The following is a 21,414-nucleotide window of genomic DNA, read 5'->3' as shown; positions in this document are numbered from 1 at the left end:
TCATCCTTCATGAGACTCAGAGGAAGTGTCCATCCCTTGTGGTGTTCAAGGGAAATGAGTATCATTTTTTGCAGTCTCAAGAAAGGTGTTTTCTAAACCTTAAACTTTGTATCTGTGGGATTGTAAGGTTTATTGGTTTTGTGATAATGAAAATGTTGATCTCTTTGAGGTATTAGGAACTGGACGTATGATTCTTTTGATCCAAACCAATATAAAATTATCTATGCAAATTTCTCTCTTCCCTTACTTTGTTCATTTTGTTTAATTATCTACTAAGTAAGTTTAATTAGAGAGAAAAATTTTAAAGGCACATGTTTTTGAAAAGAAACTCATTCACCTCCCTTCTTGGTTGATGTTAACACACAAACATTATGTGGCACCATTCTGACAATCACAATATCAGAATTGGATTTTGAAATTCAACAAACACAATATTAGAACAGGATTTCAAAATCTAATTACCAAAGTTGTGCTTATCGGATTTTGAAGTCCGATTACTAATATGGTGCTTACTTGATTTCGAATTTTGGTAACCAAAATCTAGTACACAAGTTTCACCATATTTCCAAATACGCTACTAAAATGTTTACCAAATTTCATAATTCAGTAATAATTTTGGTAAACTGAAATTCAAAATTAAGAGAATAACAAATTTTAACGTAACTGGATTTCAAAATTTAGTGATCATCTCTAAAAAAATAAATTTTAAAATCTGATTTATTATGTGTATTGTATTTATCAAAATTTGAAATCTAATTTCTAAAAATAGTCATTAAATTTTGAAATTCGATTTTGTTAGAATCTATTATTCATAAAAATTTTGAAATTTAGTTACCAATTCTAAAAATTGATTTTTGAAATCCGATACACGAACAAAGAATAAAGAAAATTATGAAATTCGGTTGATTCTTGCCAGAAAACTCCATATAGAATCGTGTACATGAAATACATGCCTATATTTCAAACGATCTGTAGATTCAACTCTCTTCTACTACCACAAATATATTTGACTTCAACCGACTTCAACCAACATGAAAACCAAGCATTGTTGCGAAGAATACAAACTCTCTTCGTTTGTGAAGAAATGAAGAAATGAATGCAGTTTGTGGTTAATGAAGAAAAATGACTTGAGAATACGCTAAAAGAAGTAAATAACGATATAAGAGTCCAATAAATATTTACAAGAGATTAACAATAATAATTACTACTTACCTAATTAATTTAATATATTGTATATTTAGGGTAAAAATGGCATGACCATAGAAACTTGGGGTGCATAAAGATATACGTGGGGTGTAGGAAGAATGCCTCTCCTCTTTTGTCCAACCCATAAAAAATGAATTGGACTGGTACATAATTCCAAAGTGAGTTAAAAATCTTTTATATGTCCTATAAAAAATAGGATTAATATATCTACACACTTAACTGCCAAAAAATATAGAAAATAATTGAAACTATTTATTTAATAAATTTAATTTAAACAAATTTTTTTAGGTAAAATGTAAGATATATCTATAATTTACTTTACATTTTATTTGAATATTAATTTATTTAGCATTAAATTAAATCTATAAAATAAATCGACAATAACAACCAAGACATATTTTAATTTTTCAAGATAAATAATTTCTTTTAAGAAAGTACACGACAAAACTTGAACATAAATTTTGAATGTTGCTTTTTATTTGTTGTTCTTTTAAAAGGATTTGCCCAATCGGTTGATTAAGGACCAAGACGAAATTGATTACGATGAGCAAACGAATTAAAATACTTAATTATTTTTAAATGAATTGAGTTTACCAACCTGAACCTAATTTACCATTTTAATTTTACTATATCTCACACTTTATGGATAATTCTGAAAAAACAGCTGATTTATTTCAGCACAAAATATCCATTTATCACATTGAATCAAACCAATGTTAATAAACTAAGTAATATGTGTCCAATCACTTGTTAGAAATTATAATTTCAATATCATCCACAGTATATAACGAGATTTCTCATTTTAATGCATACATTTCATATTTATATTTTATATTTAATTATATATTAAAACAGTACTATATACAATGAAGATTTTCCCGACACATTTCATATTTTTATTTTATTCTTAATATATTTTAAAATTAAAAAACCAATAATTTTTAAAAATATATAATAAAAATTCTATTTCTTAATATATACATTTTATTTTTATATTTTATCCTTAATTATATTTTAAAATAATAAAAAATATTTATCAACTGTTTTTTTATGGAAGTATTTTTTCCTTTTCTTAAAAAGTATAGAGGCGTGATGTGTTGTGTTTTGCCACTAATTTGGATACAGTGATTACACCAATCTCTCTTGCTAAAAATATCAGTGCACCTTTTGTTTCTCTATAAGTAGAAACTAATTTTGGACTATTATGCGATCATCATCATCCATTCTCACTTTTGTGAATAAGCTACAATTATAACTTTTATTAGGAAGTGATTTAAGGAGAAAAGGAAGTTTTATTGCTAATCACGTTGGCAAGTCTGTGAATCATTAAAGGTCACCAGACTTGCAGAATCAGATTTTCCATTTTCTAACCTTAGCCTACTATGTTTGGATATTCGTCTGAAAAGTACTTTAGTGTCAAACATACTTCTACAGAAGGATACTCTTTGTATTTTTTGATCTGAAAATGCTTTTTGAAGGATCTTAACAGCAATCCAAACATGCTGCAAAATATTTATGAACAAGATTAAGTTGTTTCATAGATCTAGCATCATTATTAAATTCACAATCCATTAAAGTTTGATATAATTCAAGTATGCACAGTTAAAGTCTTAGAAAGGTAGGATGAGCATTCAAATTCTAGGATGCTCATGGCAACTTTGACTTTCTTTTGTAAAAAGTGACATTAACACTAACACACTAAACAATGTATAGGTAGTTAGTTACTAATAGCCTGCAACACAGTTTTCTTCTAAATTTATTGTTCTTTAACTTTTCTTCTAAACTTGATGTCACATAGTTTGATTGTAAGCCTACAGTTATGTTTAGGGGATACTCATCATGAGGGATATTGACCATTATTTCTGCTGTTTCAACAACCACGTGCATGAATATACCACATAAAGAGCAAAAGAAAATAGATGAGTTTCATGAAAATGCTGGAACTATTCCACAAATCTCATTAAATGCAAAGGGGTGTCAGCCCTTTAAGTCAGAAACAAAAACAAATAATGTGCATACAATATGGAATTTCTAGTTTTCAATGACAGTACTATTGAGTGAAGTTGAAGCTGACAAACAAATACACTGTTACTGACCATATGGTTTAAGGAAATGTTTGACTTCCAAAATGTTCCTTTAAGGGTCGTACTTGAGGGGCAAGGAAAAGGGAAGCCATCTCTTCCTATTAGAGGGAAGAATAAGTCCAAATCAGATCCTGTTTCTTTAGATGTGGTTTTGCCAAGAATGGACATGGAACTTCTGATTTTCATCAGATATCAGATGAAATATGTTTTTCTCAACATTCAAAATACAGTAAGGACTATAACCACCAAACTCAACTCAATGACAATTTCATCAATGTAGATTATACATATAGATTGCAGGGTAAAATGAAGGGAACTCACATTAAATTTAAAACCAAAAAGGAAAGTCAAATTGAAAGGAAATCTTTGTAGATCATAACAATGTGCCTAAATAATCTTCACTCGGTTCCAAAATCTGGTAGAGAACACTCCTGCATGTAATGAGATGCATGAGAGAAAACTCAAAAAAATGAACGCACTCAATAAACAAAATGCATGATAGAAATTTAACAAGGAGTGGTTAATTGAAGAGGGGGATAAATAGCTTTGTTGCTTGGATTGAAGCTTTGCATGGGATATTGCTTCGCCTAGTTTATAATATTTGTTCCATAAAAGGCAGATTATGACAACTGTACTATTATTATCAGGAACAATTCTAAATATTCTTTCAACATATTCCTAATAATCCTTATACTTCATTTGCATAGTAAGTATTAAATGTGTTTTCATTTAGTCTTTTCTTTATAAAGTAGTAGATTGTAAGATGATACAACACTACTCTATTATGAGTAGAATACCTGATATGAAGACTACAGCATTGTTCAGTTCTTGTTGTGGGGTCGGTCAGTGGATAGAACTAGGAGAAGAAGATGGCCTATTGGAAGCATCTCCATGGTTCTCTTCCACATCTTGAATTCTATCTGGAATGCAGAAACCGGTTAATCCATCAGAGACAGCAAACCTGCTGCCAAAGATGGAAGGTTGGTGAACTGGTTGGGGCCTCTGATGCTCAGAGGAAGTCATTGGAAATGAAAAACTGGACTGAAGGGTCTCACTTTGAGCATAAGCTGAAGCAGAACCTTGGCCTATAAATGGCTGTGAGTTGAGAAAGAATCCCATTCTGCTCACATGATCCCCGGTTGTTGCTTCATTGTTCCAAGTCACAGTTCTTTGATAATGGTTCTCAAACGAAACTGGGGTTGAGCCAGCAAAAAGGGTTTGAATTTGGTGCTCATTTGAAGGAGGTGCTTGATTTGCACCTTGTTGCGATGGCCAGTTAATAAGGCCAGGGTGGTCTTGGAAACAGTGGAGAGATAGGCCAAGATCTTCTGAGTTGTTGTTGGTTTGAAAATTGATGGGGTCAGTGTCAACATGGGTAGAAATAAAGGCCCCCAGTTGCCTATGGAGCTGAAAGTTGTAGCCACAAGACTCTGACTGTTGTTGATGAGGTTCTTCTTGTTGTTGTTCAACGGCCATGATTCCACTTGATCCTGCAGCATCATTCTGCTTTTCCTCATGAATAGGTGGATGCCATGGAGGAAGCTCAGCAAGCTTGTCAATGGAAGACTTTGCCTTCTTGATGAGCCAGTCCACAGCCTTGCTTGGTCTGTCATAGCCAAGTCTGTCTTGAACGTCATAGAACTCAATGGCTGTGTGTGCTGAGAGTCTAACCCGGCGATCACGAGGCCCTTTGGAAGTATAGACCTTGCTGTGGCGATCTTTTCTACCCGTGGACCTAACAATGTGTCCTCCTTCCACTTGAACAATATCTCCTACACTGCTCCTCATGACCCTTGTGAATGTTCCTTCTCTATTATGCTTCCTGTGTTTTATGGCTTGGTCCAAAGTAGATGGTTCTATTCCGTGGGAACTTCTTCCTATACCTACAACATATGAAGGTTGGTTTTGAGATACCTGATAATGAGCTGTGTGTGTGCTGATCAAGTTTTGTTGTTGTGAGTCATGTGGACTTTGTATAGGACTTGGTGGATGATACTGATTCCCACTGAAATCCAGTTTTTTTTTTTTTTTTTCAATATCTCTCCCTTTTCTCTTCTATATGCGGCTCTATTATTTTTTTCTTGTAAGGGTTTGTTTTCTCATAGGTTTTCCTTAGGCAGACACACTTTGCTTTGCTTGCTGTTGCCCTTAACTATAGTTGCCTGTAGTCCTTCATCTGCTGCGGCTACCCACAGGCTTTGAATTGTGACAATTCTGCCACTGTGCTGGTCCCAAAAGGTCACACCTGCAATTGCAATCTTTCAGATTCCTTTTACCCACTCACAAAACCATATGAAAGAAAATATACAAACAAAAAGCTTAATTGCTCATGCTTCTTCATGTGACCTACGGTAATCTTATCTATGTTCTCTTCTTCTACAGAGAGTAAAAGGACAGGGTAAATCAGTAGATTTGTGATAAGTTAACTGATGACATCTACATGGGAACTCAAATCTTGGAGAAGAATTAAAATGCAGCAGTTTTTTTTTTTTTTTTTTTTTCAACTTGAACCTGTTGTACTAGGAGGGTAAAAGCACAAACTACTAGAACATTCAAGTATTGATTTATTGAACTTTGAGGTGAGGGTATATCACATGGCTCAAAAGGTTTGCAGCAAAGAATTGATGGACAGAGAGTGAGAAGGGAAAAGGTACCTTGGCCTATTGAAAAAGCTTGCGGATGCTTCTGCCAAGCGTGGCAGGGTGAGGTCAGAGATGAAATTAAAGATCTTTTGGTAGTTGGTAGCCCCACAAACGCAAATGTTAAGAAACCATGTCACTATGCTCTCTTGCAGTTATATATATCTCTTTGGATCTCAACCTTCTCTTTATCAGTCAATCCGGTATTTTCAACAGTCAAAAACTAAACAGATTCATGTAGCAAAACCACACTTCTCAACATGCATTATTTCATACACATAAACTGCACTACACTACACATACTTTAAGGGTGCGGTTATCCATCAATCATTCCAGACGATAATGATAATGATACCTCAACTTTCCTCTTCTACTGCACGTACCCTTTAACCTATATGGTAACTGTAATAACCCCACGTTGCTAGTGATGAGCTATGATTATCAAGTTCATGAATGATACACATGTAACTATCAATGGCCATCTCTTCCACCCACGCTTTTTCAAGGCTTTGATCATGACATGTTACATTTTGTTGCTTCCTTTTCCTCTATGTTAAGCAATTAGTGGTTCCTCTAAAACAACTGCATGCCCTATCATGCACTCTCATTTTTATCATCAAGTTCTTCTTCAAATTTTCTACCAACTCAATTAATGCTTCCTACAAGAGAGGAAATTTTTTCTTACAATACCTCATTCAAACCCATTGTCAAACAGGCCGCATGCATTTAACCAGCCTGATGGATCCTTTTTTGGCTGTAGGGAAACAAACAAAAGGTAAGAAACAGCAAAAGAGAGAACATGGAGACGGATTCAATAACCTTTTTCCGAGAAAATTCATCATAATTTTAATTAATTTTCATATATTAAATCAACAATTTCAATGTTTTTTAAAAAAAATTGAACTGCTTAAATCAATGCAAAAATTTAATCTGCCTACTTATTTACTTCCATATCTCCGTGACCAGATTCTTTATTATGTGTTTTTGGTACTATTATCTGCTCAACCTTTCAAATATACCGGTGTTAATAATAATATTAAAATTGTTTTTAACATATTTTAAAATGTCAAAATAAATAAAAAAAAATTTAGTAAAGAATCCAAATTCTATATTTCCTAAATAATATTGAAGGTTGAACTTATATTACCATTTAGTAGCCTTTAAGCCAAGAGTAAACATCTGATTTTCTTAAACTTTGATTAAGGAATGGTAAAATTCTTGATGTTTGTAAAATTTTGTTTCAAGAAAATATAAATATAAAATACGTATTATTTTATTTTTAAAAGTATTTACCATTCAAAACTAAAACATTATATTTTTCATGTTTGTTTTTTACAGACGAGTCTAAAGATTGATCTATAAAAGGATTTTTAGCAAGTTAATTTTAGTAAAGTGAAATGAAAATTGAACTCACCTTTTTAGAAAAGATTAAATTTTAGTCTAGATATTTTATCACTTAGATGAACACGCGTTATCTCTTTTTTTTTATTTTTTATTTTAAACTAATATTATGTAAATACTTAAAACAATCATCTAAATTTATTCTATTCCAAACTGTAAACGACACCCCAAAAGCCACATGCTATGACATATGTGAAGACTTAGATTTAAGTGATATTCTTTTCACATTCTTCCAAAACAATCAATATTGATATTTGGCAAAAATACAAAAAGAATGTAATTTTTTTTAATTATAAAAATGGAACATATTTAAGAAGAATTACAAAAATGGATAAATTATGTTAATTTCACATGATTTTTATCATAAAGAAATCATATTAACTTAGCATAATTTTTTACTCAATTAATATTACAATTATATTGAAATGATTATAATAAAATTATACTAAATTAATACGACTTACTTATTTTCATAATTTTTGTTTAAATTTGTCCCATTTTAATAATGTTAAAAAAATTATACCATTTTAATACTTTTTATCATCTTTACGAAAACAATAAATATACTTTTATTGGAAGTTACAATAAAATGTATTGAGTTAGTAATGTGAAATAATATTTCAGTTATCGATATTTCTTTATTTATTTATATTTTACTTTTTATTCCTAAACTAATGGATATCAAGACTGTATTTATTTGAATGTAAAACTAGTAACAACCAATTAATTGAGTTGAAAGAATTATACAGTAGAAATTATTTCTAGTTATACAATATTTTTTAATTTATTTTTCATTAAAATTAATAAAAGTTGTTTATATTTTTTAGTACTTATTTTTTTCCTGTGTTTTAGTCTCTTCAATGTTTGAAGTTTGTAGTTAGGCTTTTAAGATCACACAATTTCTTATTTAACTTCTAAGACATGAACAAAACAAATGGAGGACAAACATAAACCAAAATGTCACATCATTGGTTTTTCGGACATAATATTCTTTATATGACATAAATTAATAATTTAGCTTAATATATTAATATATTATTTACATATTCTGCTATATATATATATATATATTTATATAGATATATAGATATAGATATTAATAGTGTACAATGATTATTTCTTTAGAGAGGAGCAAAGGGGTGGGGATATATCAATGGTGAAAGAAGTTACAGTGTAGATGGATGGTGACAAGTGGAATCTAAGAAGGAAGATGTTGACCAGTAAAACCTATTGATTTTCAGTTTTCTCTTGGATATTCATGCATACCTTTCAAATTTTTTTATGCCTATTAATTTTTATCTTATTTATGTTTTTTACTTATATATTTATATAGCAAGAGGATATTAGGGTCACTTCTAATTTTGGAACTCAACCTTTTAAAAAAATTTCATTACATGCAATCACAAATATTGTACTACAGATTTAGACTTAATGACTTTGACTTTGAATCATAATAATATATATAAACACCTTTGCTAAATAATAAGAAGAAAAGTTTATTATTCATACATGATTGCCTATATATAAAAAAAAAAAGTAGATGTAAATGGTAGTAACCTAACCATGTACAGTGCAAGCTAGGGTGAGTAATGGTAAAGCTAGGTGTGATCAATCCTAGTCTCTATAATAAGTTAATTTTATGTGTGAAAGAATTTAATAGTTAATTATTTAATTAAATTTTAATTATTTTATTTTAATCATCATTATTATTAAAGTTTATTATATATCACATTTGAAATTATATTAAATTAATTTATAATAAAAATATTAAATTATAAATTTAAATGTAATCATTATCTTTAATGATGTTATTTTAATAAATTTAAAATTGAAACATTTTGTGTTTATGATAGAGACTACCATAAAAATTAAGAGTGAATAATAGAATCTTTCCAGTATATATATATATATATATATATATATATATATATATATATATATATATATATATACGTATCTTATTGTAAGTTAAAAAATTTTAAAAACATTGTAATATCTAAATAGTACAATATTATTAAATAAAAATTTAAATCCCCATTTATCCAAAATAATTATACTTATATATAACGAGAGTATACATAAAGTACTTTAAGAAATTAAAATTCACCACAAAATTACAAAGTTTTCGAAAGCTAAACCTAGCTCTCATAATTTTATATCTATACAATTGCACTAACATTTTCACATGAAGTACATCATTACTTGATTCTTCATATGTTCATATTGGTAAAGGTGATCATCAGAAAAGAAAAACAACAAACACAAGACACAAGCACAAGAGATGGTGCTAAATTATAAAAGAAACAATCATGTAACAGTTAAACTGATTTCATTATAAAATAACATGTTTCAAACATCTATATAATAATCAAACATACAATTATAAACTTTCTAGACTTAATTATCGAGATAGATGCATTTAATGTCAAAATCACTAGAGACATGTGTTTGTGGTGACCTCTAATGCTCTGCACAGTCATTACCAATGAGTTTCATCCTACCACTCACAATGTTAATCATCTTCACATCTTAGGTCATTATCATGCCTTCAAACTAGAATCTCCTAGTACTCTCACCACATAATTATTTCTAATCTATATGAGTGTCATGATCAATTACAACTGTTGGGATCATTATACTCGTCTGAGTCGGTCACCAAGACAAACCATTGACTTTGATACCACTGTTGGGTCTATCGAGGAGGAGGTTCCCTGTAGGTTACACAAACACCAATAACATTTGAGCCAACTATATAAGGGATCGACACCACTCTCTACCCAAAACCTTAAGGCAATGGGTTAATGGGTCTTTCATCTTTATATACTACTCTACTTTCTCATTTCTATCCAATGTGGGACTTAGACTCACACTTGGATACCCAACAATTCATCCATAAATCCATCAAACATTTCATAAACAACAATAATAACAAAAACACAAAACCAAAGAATATGAAAAACAACAAAGCAGAACACAAAGCAGATATGTGTTAAGTAGTAAAAGGGTGACACTCAATGCTGAAGCTTTCAGAAAAATTGGCACAACACAGAAGCTCTCAACAAAAGTGGCACTCAGTAGTGAAAATCTTCGCTCAACGCCCTATCACGAAAATGCCATTATTTTCAAAGTTTTAAATTTGGCGCTCAGCGCCTTTATACTACTACTCAGCATCATGACAACAATTTTCTGAATTTATAAAGTTTAACTTGCATAATCACTCAAATTGGAACTTTCCATTTTCTTAACCCAAATAATTGTGAAAGTCGACCATGAGATGTATCAATCTGAACAATTGCTCAAGTACAACTTCTTCATTCAATCATACACTAAAAATCAATAACACATTTCAAGCAAACAAAAACACATTTGAAATATAAAACTTAATTGCTTTACTTATATAGTTCATCAATACATTTCAAGCAACATATTAATCATTTCAACATCACACCAAAATTCATTCAAAAATGTAAATAACTAGCCACCTTTAAAATCATTGAATTTAACTTCCCTCACTTGTGAAAGCACATCAAACAACTCTAGATTCTCAAAACACCTTTAGTCTTACAAGATACTCTCTCTACACATGGAAACACCACAAGATCAACTAGGACATACGGTTATGATCATTGGAAGCAAAGACTCATGCTGATTATTTGAAGAGCACAGACAAGCATGAAATGTCCACATGCAAGACAAAACAGATTGGATAATAGAGAAAGACAAAAAACTTGACTTACACGATCATATAAACTGATTGGTCCAAACTAAAGAACTCATAACAAGGATCACTTCTACAATCTTGAATCTTTAATCGACGAATGGAGAGTGAGAACTCCTAGAGAGAAGTTTAAAAACTCTAGAAATGTGATTTCTAGAGATGACGTGTTTTAATATAATGAAACTCATTTATAAAACTTCTTATTTATATAAAATCTTTTTAAAAGTTAAAACAATTGAGTCTTACTATTTTTAAACCACTTTCAATTCTAAAATATCATTTTCTAGGTCTCATAAACACAATATTAAAATATTTGTATAAAAAAATAAATGTTAAATTCTTTTTGTATTTTCACTATAATAAATAATGTTCAACAAACTTTATATTATTTGTTCTTAACTAATAAGGTTACTTGCTAGCATTTATTTAGTTTTAATTTAGCAATATAAGATATTTAATACTGAAAATGTTTCTAACATATTGTAATGAATGATTGAAAATATTTTTTTCAAATAAATTAGTAACTTAATTTTGTTTTTGTTCAAAGAAAAAAATTATAGAGATACTGGACATAATTGAATTTTGCATTTACATGTTTGTGAAAGTAAAATTTGAAAGGTTTTCTTGTATTAGTAAAATTTAGGAGCTTATAGATTATATATTTTATCAACAAATAGATTTGGTAAAATTAGGAAATTGTCAAATCACATAAATTTAGTCGAGTGGTCTATATATAGACCTTGCATAAATTTTATTTATTAGTATTAGGAATGATTAGGAAAGTATTTAAAGTGTTTTTGAGTAGTAATAATGACTAAGTGAAGAAAAAAAGCTATACTAGTCACCAATTAATACTAACAACACATTATTTGACAACATTTTTTATTACATTCATTTTAATACAAATCACAAAATTAGGACAAAAATTCATTAATATAACGTGAAATTTAATAAATTTTACCATTATAAATAAATTTTAATCAATAGAAGAGAGTATATTAAAAAAGAAACAAGAAATGTGTTTTAAATATTTTTTTCATATTGATGTCTCATAATTTTCTTTATTTTATTTGTAAGAGAATGATAATTAATAAGAATTAATGTATGTTTTTTTTACTTTATTGAAAATATCATTCTCTAAACCAGTTTTTTACACAGCATTTTAATTAGGTTTAAAAGTAGTGCAAAATTTAGATAAATAAGTCAAGTTTAGTTGTTGTAAATAAACCATTATTCAATGTACCTATTCTTCTACATATGCATTGTATCTACAATGTGTGCATTGTATCTGCAATGTGACTGTGAGTTTGTTGTGATTTTCTATCTAAATAAATATCAATGAAGATAATTAATATATAAGGTTACCATTGATAGGTTAGGATGACTTTGAAAATCTTGATTTGGAACTAAAATTATGTTAGCAAAGAATATTTTTAAAAACGAGTTTAACCTAGGCAAACTTTAGTCTCTATGACAGAATTTTAAATTCAAAATCTTAAAATTTCTTTATTCTTTTTTCTTTTTTTTAAAGTGTTCAACATTTTTATGTCTAAACTTAGACTCATATTACTTAAAATACCAATAAATAATCAGCAATCACCTTGTATATTCTTTATTATTACAATTTTTTTTTTCTAAAACCCTATTATTGTGTCTACTTATTGATTAAAAATTTTTGTTTTTTTATTAGGTTAATAAAAAATTATAAAAACTTAATTCACATGTTCTGTCTAATTAATATGTTTAGTGATCTAGCTCAACGAAACTCTTTCAACTTTAGAAATATTCTAATATGTACTTATCGGTGTAAATATTCATATATTAACAATATATGTGACAAAATCTCAGTAGTTTGATTATGTTATGATATTCCTTAATATCAATATTTGGTGAATATTTGGTATATCAGGTAGGTGACAATTATCATGATTATTCCACTAATTATCATATGTTTAATAAGTTATTATTTTAGTGATTTTTTTTATATTGGTATTACCAGTTTTATCACATTATTTATAAGGTTTAAAAATTATATAAGTACACAGTATTTTACCAGAAAATACACACTCTCTCGTACTCACTCTTAGTCTCTTTTCGGGATTCCTCAATCCACTTAGATCTTTCTACTTATGGAGCCAAAAATAAGGTTCTAAAGACAAATCATTGATTCTCTTAAGCCCTCCATTGGGGATGAATCCTTATTCCCCTTAGACCTCAAGTGAGGGGCTTATGTTCAGGTACATCCAATAGTCCCACATTGCTTAGTCGAGCCCAAAGACAATGTAAATACTTCATTCTCCTTCAACAATTTAAGGCACCTTTTAAGGACAAAACTGTGACAAAGCTTTAGGCTCCAATGTGAACAATACCTCAGATGCACAATAATTAACCCTAACGATGATAGTCGACTGACTTGGAATCAAAACATTAGCGCGCACCGTGGGGCTCGAACTCACGACCAGAGCTCCCAACCAAAAGGCAACAACTCTCACGGTGCTCTTTGAACGATGATGGGTCCTCCAACAAGAAAGGCAATGAGGCAACAATTATTTTAGAAGAATCTGACGATCTCATCCTTAAACAAGACATCTACTTCAATTTCAGTGCGTCACACAATCAAACAAAGGATGAGGCCTTGATCTACAGACTAAAACTAGCCTATGAGCTCAAAGTAAAGAAGTTATGTTGCTATAATGACTCTCAACTTCTCACGGGCCAAGTAAAAGGAAGTTGTCAAACTAAATATCCCTCCTTGTAGCAATACCTCCACATGGTAAAGAACCTTTCAGAACAATTTGATGAGTTCAAGATCAACCATGTGTCAAGAGAAGAAAATGACAAGGTCGATGTGTTATCCAAACTAGCTAGCATGAAGAAACCTGACCAACATAGTACTCTCATTCAACAGACCCTTTCAACATCAAGTTAGGATCGAGAAGACATACTTGAGATCTCCTCAACCTCTGAGTTGGATGACTTCAATCCTAAGTTATCTAACTACAAAAGTGTTACCCGCCAACCCAACAAAATCAAGGTCGATATGTAGTCAGATGACATTATACACTATGTATAATGGGGAACACTAGCACTAGTACAAAAACACCGTATAACGTTGGTGTTTTTTGGCCTTTCACGTCGAATTCGAGGTCAACGTCATATCGGGAGACGTTAAATTGACGTCGAACATAAAACAATTCGACGTTCATAGTAAAGCAAATTAACGTCGAATCTTGTCAATACTCGACGTTAATAAACTTTTTTTGTTTTTTTAATTAATTGTGATCCTTTTTTACAACTCTACGAGACCTGAAAAGTATAAAAACAACAAATTTCAATTTTTGGTATTTTATAAAGCATGAACTATGAACGTGTAGTGTAGTATCAATAACAAACAACAATAGCAAACAATAAAATAGTTCAATCAAACAACAACAACAAACCGGTTCAACCAAACAAAAACAATAAACAAGTTCAACAAAAAAAACACAACAAATAAGTTCTTTAAAATGAAAACGAAAACTAACCTTCAAAAGGTGGTTCGTCGAAAAAAAGTGTTGCCGCCAGTGAGAGAGAAAGCAAAATGCACCTATGAAGGACAAGAACACGAAAATAATCGGTCAAAACATACGAAAATCATACCTAAAGTAGTTAATTAACATGGATTTGTAACAAATAAAAGAAAGGTTACATGTGATGATCGTCAAACTTCATTCCAGAAAAGTTTGAGCAGAGAAGAGGGTATCGTGCGTTAAGATAAAGTGAATGAATTTTCAATCTCGCGCTCAAATTTTTATTGAATTCACTAACCTTTTAACGTCTAACGCTGAGGCATTCGACGTTTTATATCATTTTAACGTCTAATTCTAGGGAATTGGACGTCATACATAAATACATTTTCACCTTTGTGCCAAACATTTTCGCAAAATTTACCCAATATAACAAATTCACGTCGAATTACAATTCTAAACGACGTCTAATAATTACATTTATTTACAAAAATGCCACCAGTCATTTTTAACATTGGCTATTTAGTGGTTGGATATTGAACACGTGATGTTATACGTTATTTCTGCACTAGTGTAGGTCGAGAGAACACTCATAGACATAGATAAATTTGTCCTCATTCTTACTAGGTCGAGAGAACACTCTTTCACTAAAAGAACAAGGAAGGGCAATAAGCCCATCGGAATAGAAGTTGAAAGTAGCCACCAGCTTGAATACTCTTGCTTCAGTCACAAACTCAAAGACATGAAAAACTACCTCGTTTTGAATCCAAGTATACCTAGAGTTCCTAATAGGGGAAATCAGTCGTGCCTTTTGGCCATCGATGCAAGTGGCTCAACCCACATCGTAGGCAATGCAACCTTCTTACCTTAGCATCTTCTTCTTCTTTTTCTTGGGAGCCACAATAGTGACCCTAGAAGAAGCCACTACGGGAGGAGCGACAATGAGGGGCTCTAGTAAGGATACCCCTCATCAAAAGAAGAAGGAGACACAAGGGAAGAACCCTCACTCAATCTCCCTCTCCAATATGGAACGACGATAACCATGACCAATATCAAATGAGAAAGTAGAAGACATACCTATGGTATTGAAGAAAACATTGTGATGGAGGAAAAGGCTCGAAAGGGATGGCTCAGAATGCAAAGACGTAGACAAAGTATATGAACAACAGAAAAAGGAGGAAATTTTGAGTGTAAGGAAGAAATGCGAAAAGGAAGGGCCAAAAAGTGAAGAATTAAAAATGAAACAACGACTTATCAAACGTCATTTCCCTCAAAGTTGTGCAAAACTCTTAGCACTTTATCTCTTGGGTTCAACTGCTAAGATGCAGCCTCGTTAACTTTAATTAAAGCCATTTAATGTGAGTTTTGCATTCCAAAGTTATCATGCCAACGTTTTATAAAAATCCCTCATTAATGCTCTATAATTACCAATAAAGCTAACATTATCTCGACAATATGAGAACTAGAGTTTGCTTAAGCCGGCAACATAAAGTAAAACCTGTCTAAGTCGACAACACAAAGTAAGATCTACCTAAGTCAACAGAACAAAATAAAGTCTGTCTAAGTCGACAATACTTGTACAATATGGTCTACTCAAACCAACACTTGCGATTAAAGGTTACTAGTCAACAGTAAGCTCAACATGGTCAAAGACAACCACTTACAGCTTGACCAAACAACCAATCCATATGCAAAACCTTATAGTTAACTACGAATCAGCTAAAGGGTCAGTTATGATCGTAACAACATCCCTTATACGTTAAAAAAACTTCCAAGCTTAGGGGTTTATGTACATACCTAACCCAACAAATATATTAAGTGATGTGGTCCAACAAGACTCATTCAACTTCACTAACGTAAAGTAGTTGAGGAAATATTCTAAGATATATTTGTTAGTGCAAATATTCATATATTAACAATATATGTGATCAAATCTCGGTAGTTTGATTACATCATGATATTCTTTAATACCATATATTTACAGAATATTTGGTATATCAAGTAAGGTGACACATATCATGATTATTCTACTAATTATCAGATATATAGTAAATTGATATTTTATTGATGACAAATTTTATTGCATGAGTCATAGGGTTCAAAAACCTTATAAATACACATGGTGTTTCACAAGGATATACACATTCTCTCATATTCACTTTTTTTTACTCAAAATATCCAAACTTTCTTGCTATTTGAGTGTCAAAGAATCTATTGCACGTGAATCCTTTTTGTGTTCCAACCCTCGTGATTATGATCATACGTCATGATTCCTCAATCCATTAAGAAGACTTAACATTAATAAAATATTTTTTGGTAATAAAATATTAATAATAAAAGTGATAATATTTTTTTTAACTAAATTTTTAAAAATCTTAAAATCATTAAATTCTAAGAAAATTCTTTATAAAGGTTATTTGAATATGATAATATTTTTGTATTTGAAAAAGATTTATTTAAAAAATAATAATAAATTACTTGTTTAGTTGTAGTTGTATATGTGGTAACATATCACTTATTTTCTCTACGTGATAATGTTTAAGGAAATACATAATTGACATAACTAAAACTCAAATAAAATTACATATATTACATTAATGCTAATTAGGTTTTTACCATTAAATTAAAAACGAAAATGATATCTTACTTTTATGGCTCTTCCATTTCATAATGATTTTGTTGTCCTTTACACTTTTTTATAACCCTTTGTTCATTGATAATTTTAATGTGAATGGTAATAATTAGAAAATTACATAGAAAAAGTTAAATGCAGGTTCCTTTAGAACTAAGTCAATTCACATGATCTGACTAGAATGATGGGCATGATGAAGAAGAGATAAAAGTTGGATAAGACACATGGTACACAACATGCCAAACCAACACATACACTTTTTTTCTCTTGTCCTTTTTCAATTTGGTTACTTTTATTTTTTACTTTAATTATTGTTTCTCTTTATTTCATAGCACGCTTCTAATTAATTTAAAAATCATCAATGCTAAAAATTTAAAATAGAAAGTAGGTTTTGAAAAAATAAAATATGTGTTAAAAGTATATACATATACACAAAGTTTTAGCTATAAAAAATTATTATCTAAATTAATCTTTAATTTAAAATTAAAAACAACTTCATAATCAATAATAATAAATAGTTAAAATCTTAATAATTAATATTAAAAATTAATTTAAATTTTAATATATAAATTATATTTTTTATTTATAATAAAAATTAATTTAGATATCAATATTTTTTAGTTTATAAAATAATATCTATCTTGGTTAATATAATAATTAATTATTTTGGTTTCTAAAATTGGTTGTTATTAATAATTTTTTTTATATATTTATACACAAAGGAAGTCATAATAGTTCAGAAAATTAATGTGCTATAGTTAATTTGTATGTATTTTTTAAAGCTAAAACTGGTTTATTAAAGTTTAAAGAATCAAAATTATTTTTTTTTGTTACACTAATTTGTCGCTAATTTTAAAATGTCTAAGCTAAATTTAGCATGTATTTTCTTTCACTCTATACCTAATCCTAATCTACACCTTGATCATTATTAAGTTTTATTATTTGTTAATTAATAATGTCCATTAATACAAGAGAGGCCATTTTGACATTTAGAAAATGTAGCTCGGCTATAGGTTTTGATTCTAATGTCATTAAATAGTAAACAGCTCATTCTAATTAACTAGAGTTTACTATGTGACAATGAATTAGGTTTACATACAATAAATGAATGAAGTGTATCAATAAGAAATTAATGTGATGAACTTATGTAGATAAAACATATTTTAAAAGTATTATATGAATAATTAAAAACAGTCTATTTATCTTTTTAATTAATTAGGGAAGAAAACTGCCAATATAAATTTATAATTCTTATGTAAATTTATGATTGATTATAAATTCTCACTTTACTTAAATTAAAAGCTAAAATTAATCGTAAACGTTCCTTTATTTTAATCTATAAAACTGCGTTTATAAACAGTTGTGAAACTACATGGACACCAACTAACAGATAAAAAATGGACTTAATAGTAAATGACTTAGGACTTGTTTTTTTATTTGGACACATTACATTATTCGGAAATTTATTTTACCATATTATATATATATATATATATATATATATATATATATATATATATATATATATATATATATATATATATATCCCTTTTGTTTTAGAAATAATAAAGTAATAAGTTGTGTTTTGCGTGTATTTTATTCGTCCTAGACAAACAAATGGGAAAGTTAAACTCCATAAATATTTGCTAATTTAAACAATTAGGAAGTAGTAATATTATATTATTTTAAAATATTAATTAGTAACTCATTTTGAAAAAAAACACCTGGATGAAGGTAAATAGTGTGTCAAAGTGAGTTAATCTAGCCAACTTAATTCACACAAGTTGATTCACACAAATTAAGTCATTATGAGTTGAATTATAAATGAGTCGGTTCACCTTTTAATAAGTCAAAAATTTTGTAATCAGACATCCAATTTGACCCATATTTAAAATTATTAATATTTTTTCCCAATTCAACAAGAAACCATAATAAACTAGTTGGTTTATGGTTGAAACTCATTTTAATATCTTTAAAAATAAGTTAAGGAAATATATATATATATATATATATATATATATATATGTTCTAATTTTTCTGAGTAGCTGGGAGTTATCCACCAAAAGATTTCCTTTAACATTGTGTTAAAAGATAAGTTGGATAAAATTACTTTTTGAGTTATTTAATTCAAAAGATTGTATTATTTATTTATTTTACTGTTAGTATAATTATTATAATATAATATACAGTGAAATATTAAATATTAAATGTATAACATGAGAAGAAGGACTAAAACCTAGAGAGAAGAAGGTCTAAACAATTGTTAATTAATATGAATTATCTTCTTCCATATAAGGATAAGGATTTAGCAGTGACTTTGTGCATAAACTGTTCTGTTCTACATAGATATTTCACTTTTTTTCTTTAGCTGTGAGTCCATTCTGTTTTCTGAAATACTTATATATTCTCGTATTTTCTTGGCTTAATACCCTATTTTGTCCTTAGTTTTGTTTGAAAATGTCAAATTAGTCAATCCTTTAAAAAATGCGTCAATTACGTCCTCACTTAATAAAATTTGCATCAATGAAATCCCTTCCGTTAAATCCGTACAAACGGCGTTAATTATTTTGCATCAAGATAATTAACGCCGTTTGTACGGATTTAACGGAAGAGATTTAATTGATGTAAATTTTATTAAGTGAGGACGTAATTAACGCATTTTTTAAAGAATGGACTAATTTGACATTTTCGAGCGAAACTGAAGATAAAATAGGATATTAAGCCTATTTTCTTTCTCGCTAAGAAATAACCCTAAAATGGGAAAATGTTGAAACAAGTTGCTCTTGCCCTGCGGTGGAAGGCGTCTCATTTGATGAGAGCTGTGAAAAGAACATGACAGACATGAATAGAGAAAAGCTGAACATAGGGATTGAGGCTGAGAGGTGCATGCATGCATGCAGTCATCCATGCAATAGAGACAAAAGTACCATACAATAGTAGAGAAGTCCTAGAAAAAGGATGTCAGAGAAAGAGATAAGCCTGAGCAGAAGCACAGCGATGGCCATGCTTGTTCTTTTCCCTTACTCTTCAGCAGACCATGAAAGCCACCAAACAGAGGCTCGTGATCCAATGGATTCTACTCTGCATCAAGTACACCCTCTGCATGCGTTTCTCCCACTCAGATAACTGCACACTCATAAATTAACATCTATCTATCTATCTCTCTATCTATCTATAGCCTCATACATTTTACGATAAATCTATCATATATCAAACTTACAGTTTTTGTTTTTCACTTCAACCCCAACTACTTTCAGATCTCATCATCATCATCTTACTCTTGAGCAAAATTCATTCAAAATCACAACTTTCAATAATAAATATCTTCTTTTATTATCTCTTATCAGGGCTCCAAATTTTAATATGGGTTGGATTTTGGATTAGGTTTCATTTACGTCGAAAACAAACAAATCAAATTGTTTTGATCGAAATATATAGAGTGGATCTTTCAACACCCGGTAAAATTTGAGTGAATTCAAAATTTATAGAAAAAGTTTATTTATAAAAACTTAGAAAATCAATACAAGTTAGATCTTTTAATAAAAAAGAGTGAGTATGAGAATATTTTTTTTTAAAGGTTTGTAGATCTTATAATTTATATAATAAAAATAGATAATATCAATAAAATAATAATTTAATATATATATATAATAATTATAATTAGCGAAAAAATCATAATAATATAATATCTTATTTGATATATATAAATATATAATATTAAAAAATAATAGGACGTAATCAAATTATTGAAATTTAATCATATATTAATATATATATATATATATATATATATATATATATTAAATATAAATATTTATAACAATATATTTTAAAATAGCTTTTAACACTTTAGATAAATAAAGTTGAATAAGGTAGACCACATCATTACACTTATTTATTGGACTAAATATGTTCAAAAACTATTTTTTTTTCAAAATTAAGTTAGTTTTTGGATAAAACAATTACTTTTTAGTATGTAAAACTGGCTAAACTTGTCACTTTTCTCCTCTAATTTTGAAATACAGTGGTTGTGTAAAGAGCCCTCTTTCTCTATAAAACTGTAGTTGTCTAAATGCTAAGAAGACAAAGAATAATACACTTTATTAAATTTAAATATTGAAAACAAATATAAATTATAGAAAGACTAGAACTGAACTTTCTATATATTTTAATATAGAAAATAATATATATATATATATATTATCAACGGTTTCCTTGAGAATTTTTT

At 29.2% G+C, this 21,414-nt stretch overlaps 1 protein-coding gene across 3 annotated transcripts; it reads right to left on the bottom strand.

Annotated features, from left to right (window-relative positions):
• Window positions 1-3,469: 3,469 nt before the first annotated feature.
• LOC108339659 (transcription factor TCP4) lies at window positions 3,470-6,601 on the bottom strand. Of its 3 annotated transcripts, none has more exons than XM_052878519.1 (3): window positions 6,285-6,601; window positions 4,088-5,535; window positions 3,470-3,721 (listed from the first exon to the last, which is right to left on the bottom strand). In XM_052878519.1, the coding sequence occupies exon 2, from the start codon at window positions 5,076-5,078 to the stop codon at window positions 4,134-4,136; it is 945 nt and encodes a 314-aa protein (XP_052734479.1). In that variant the 5' UTR covers window positions 5,079-5,535; window positions 6,285-6,601; the 3' UTR covers window positions 3,470-3,721; window positions 4,088-4,133. The 3 variants fall into 3 exon arrangements, with proteins under 3 accessions (XP_052734479.1, XP_017432329.1, XP_017432331.1); XM_017576840.2 differs by lacking the exon at window positions 6,285-6,601 and adding an exon at window positions 5,945-6,276; XM_017576842.2 differs by lacking the exon at window positions 6,285-6,601 and adding an exon at window positions 5,641-5,913.
• Window positions 6,602-21,414: the final 14,813 nt, after the last annotated feature.

Source organism: Vigna angularis, chromosome 5 (genome assembly GCF_016808095.1).
Source record: "Vigna angularis cultivar LongXiaoDou No.4 chromosome 5, ASM1680809v1, whole genome shotgun sequence".
NCBI classification, from domain to species: domain Eukaryota; kingdom Viridiplantae; phylum Streptophyta; class Magnoliopsida; order Fabales; family Fabaceae; genus Vigna; species Vigna angularis.
This window is presented reverse-complemented; position numbering and strand designations above follow the sequence as displayed.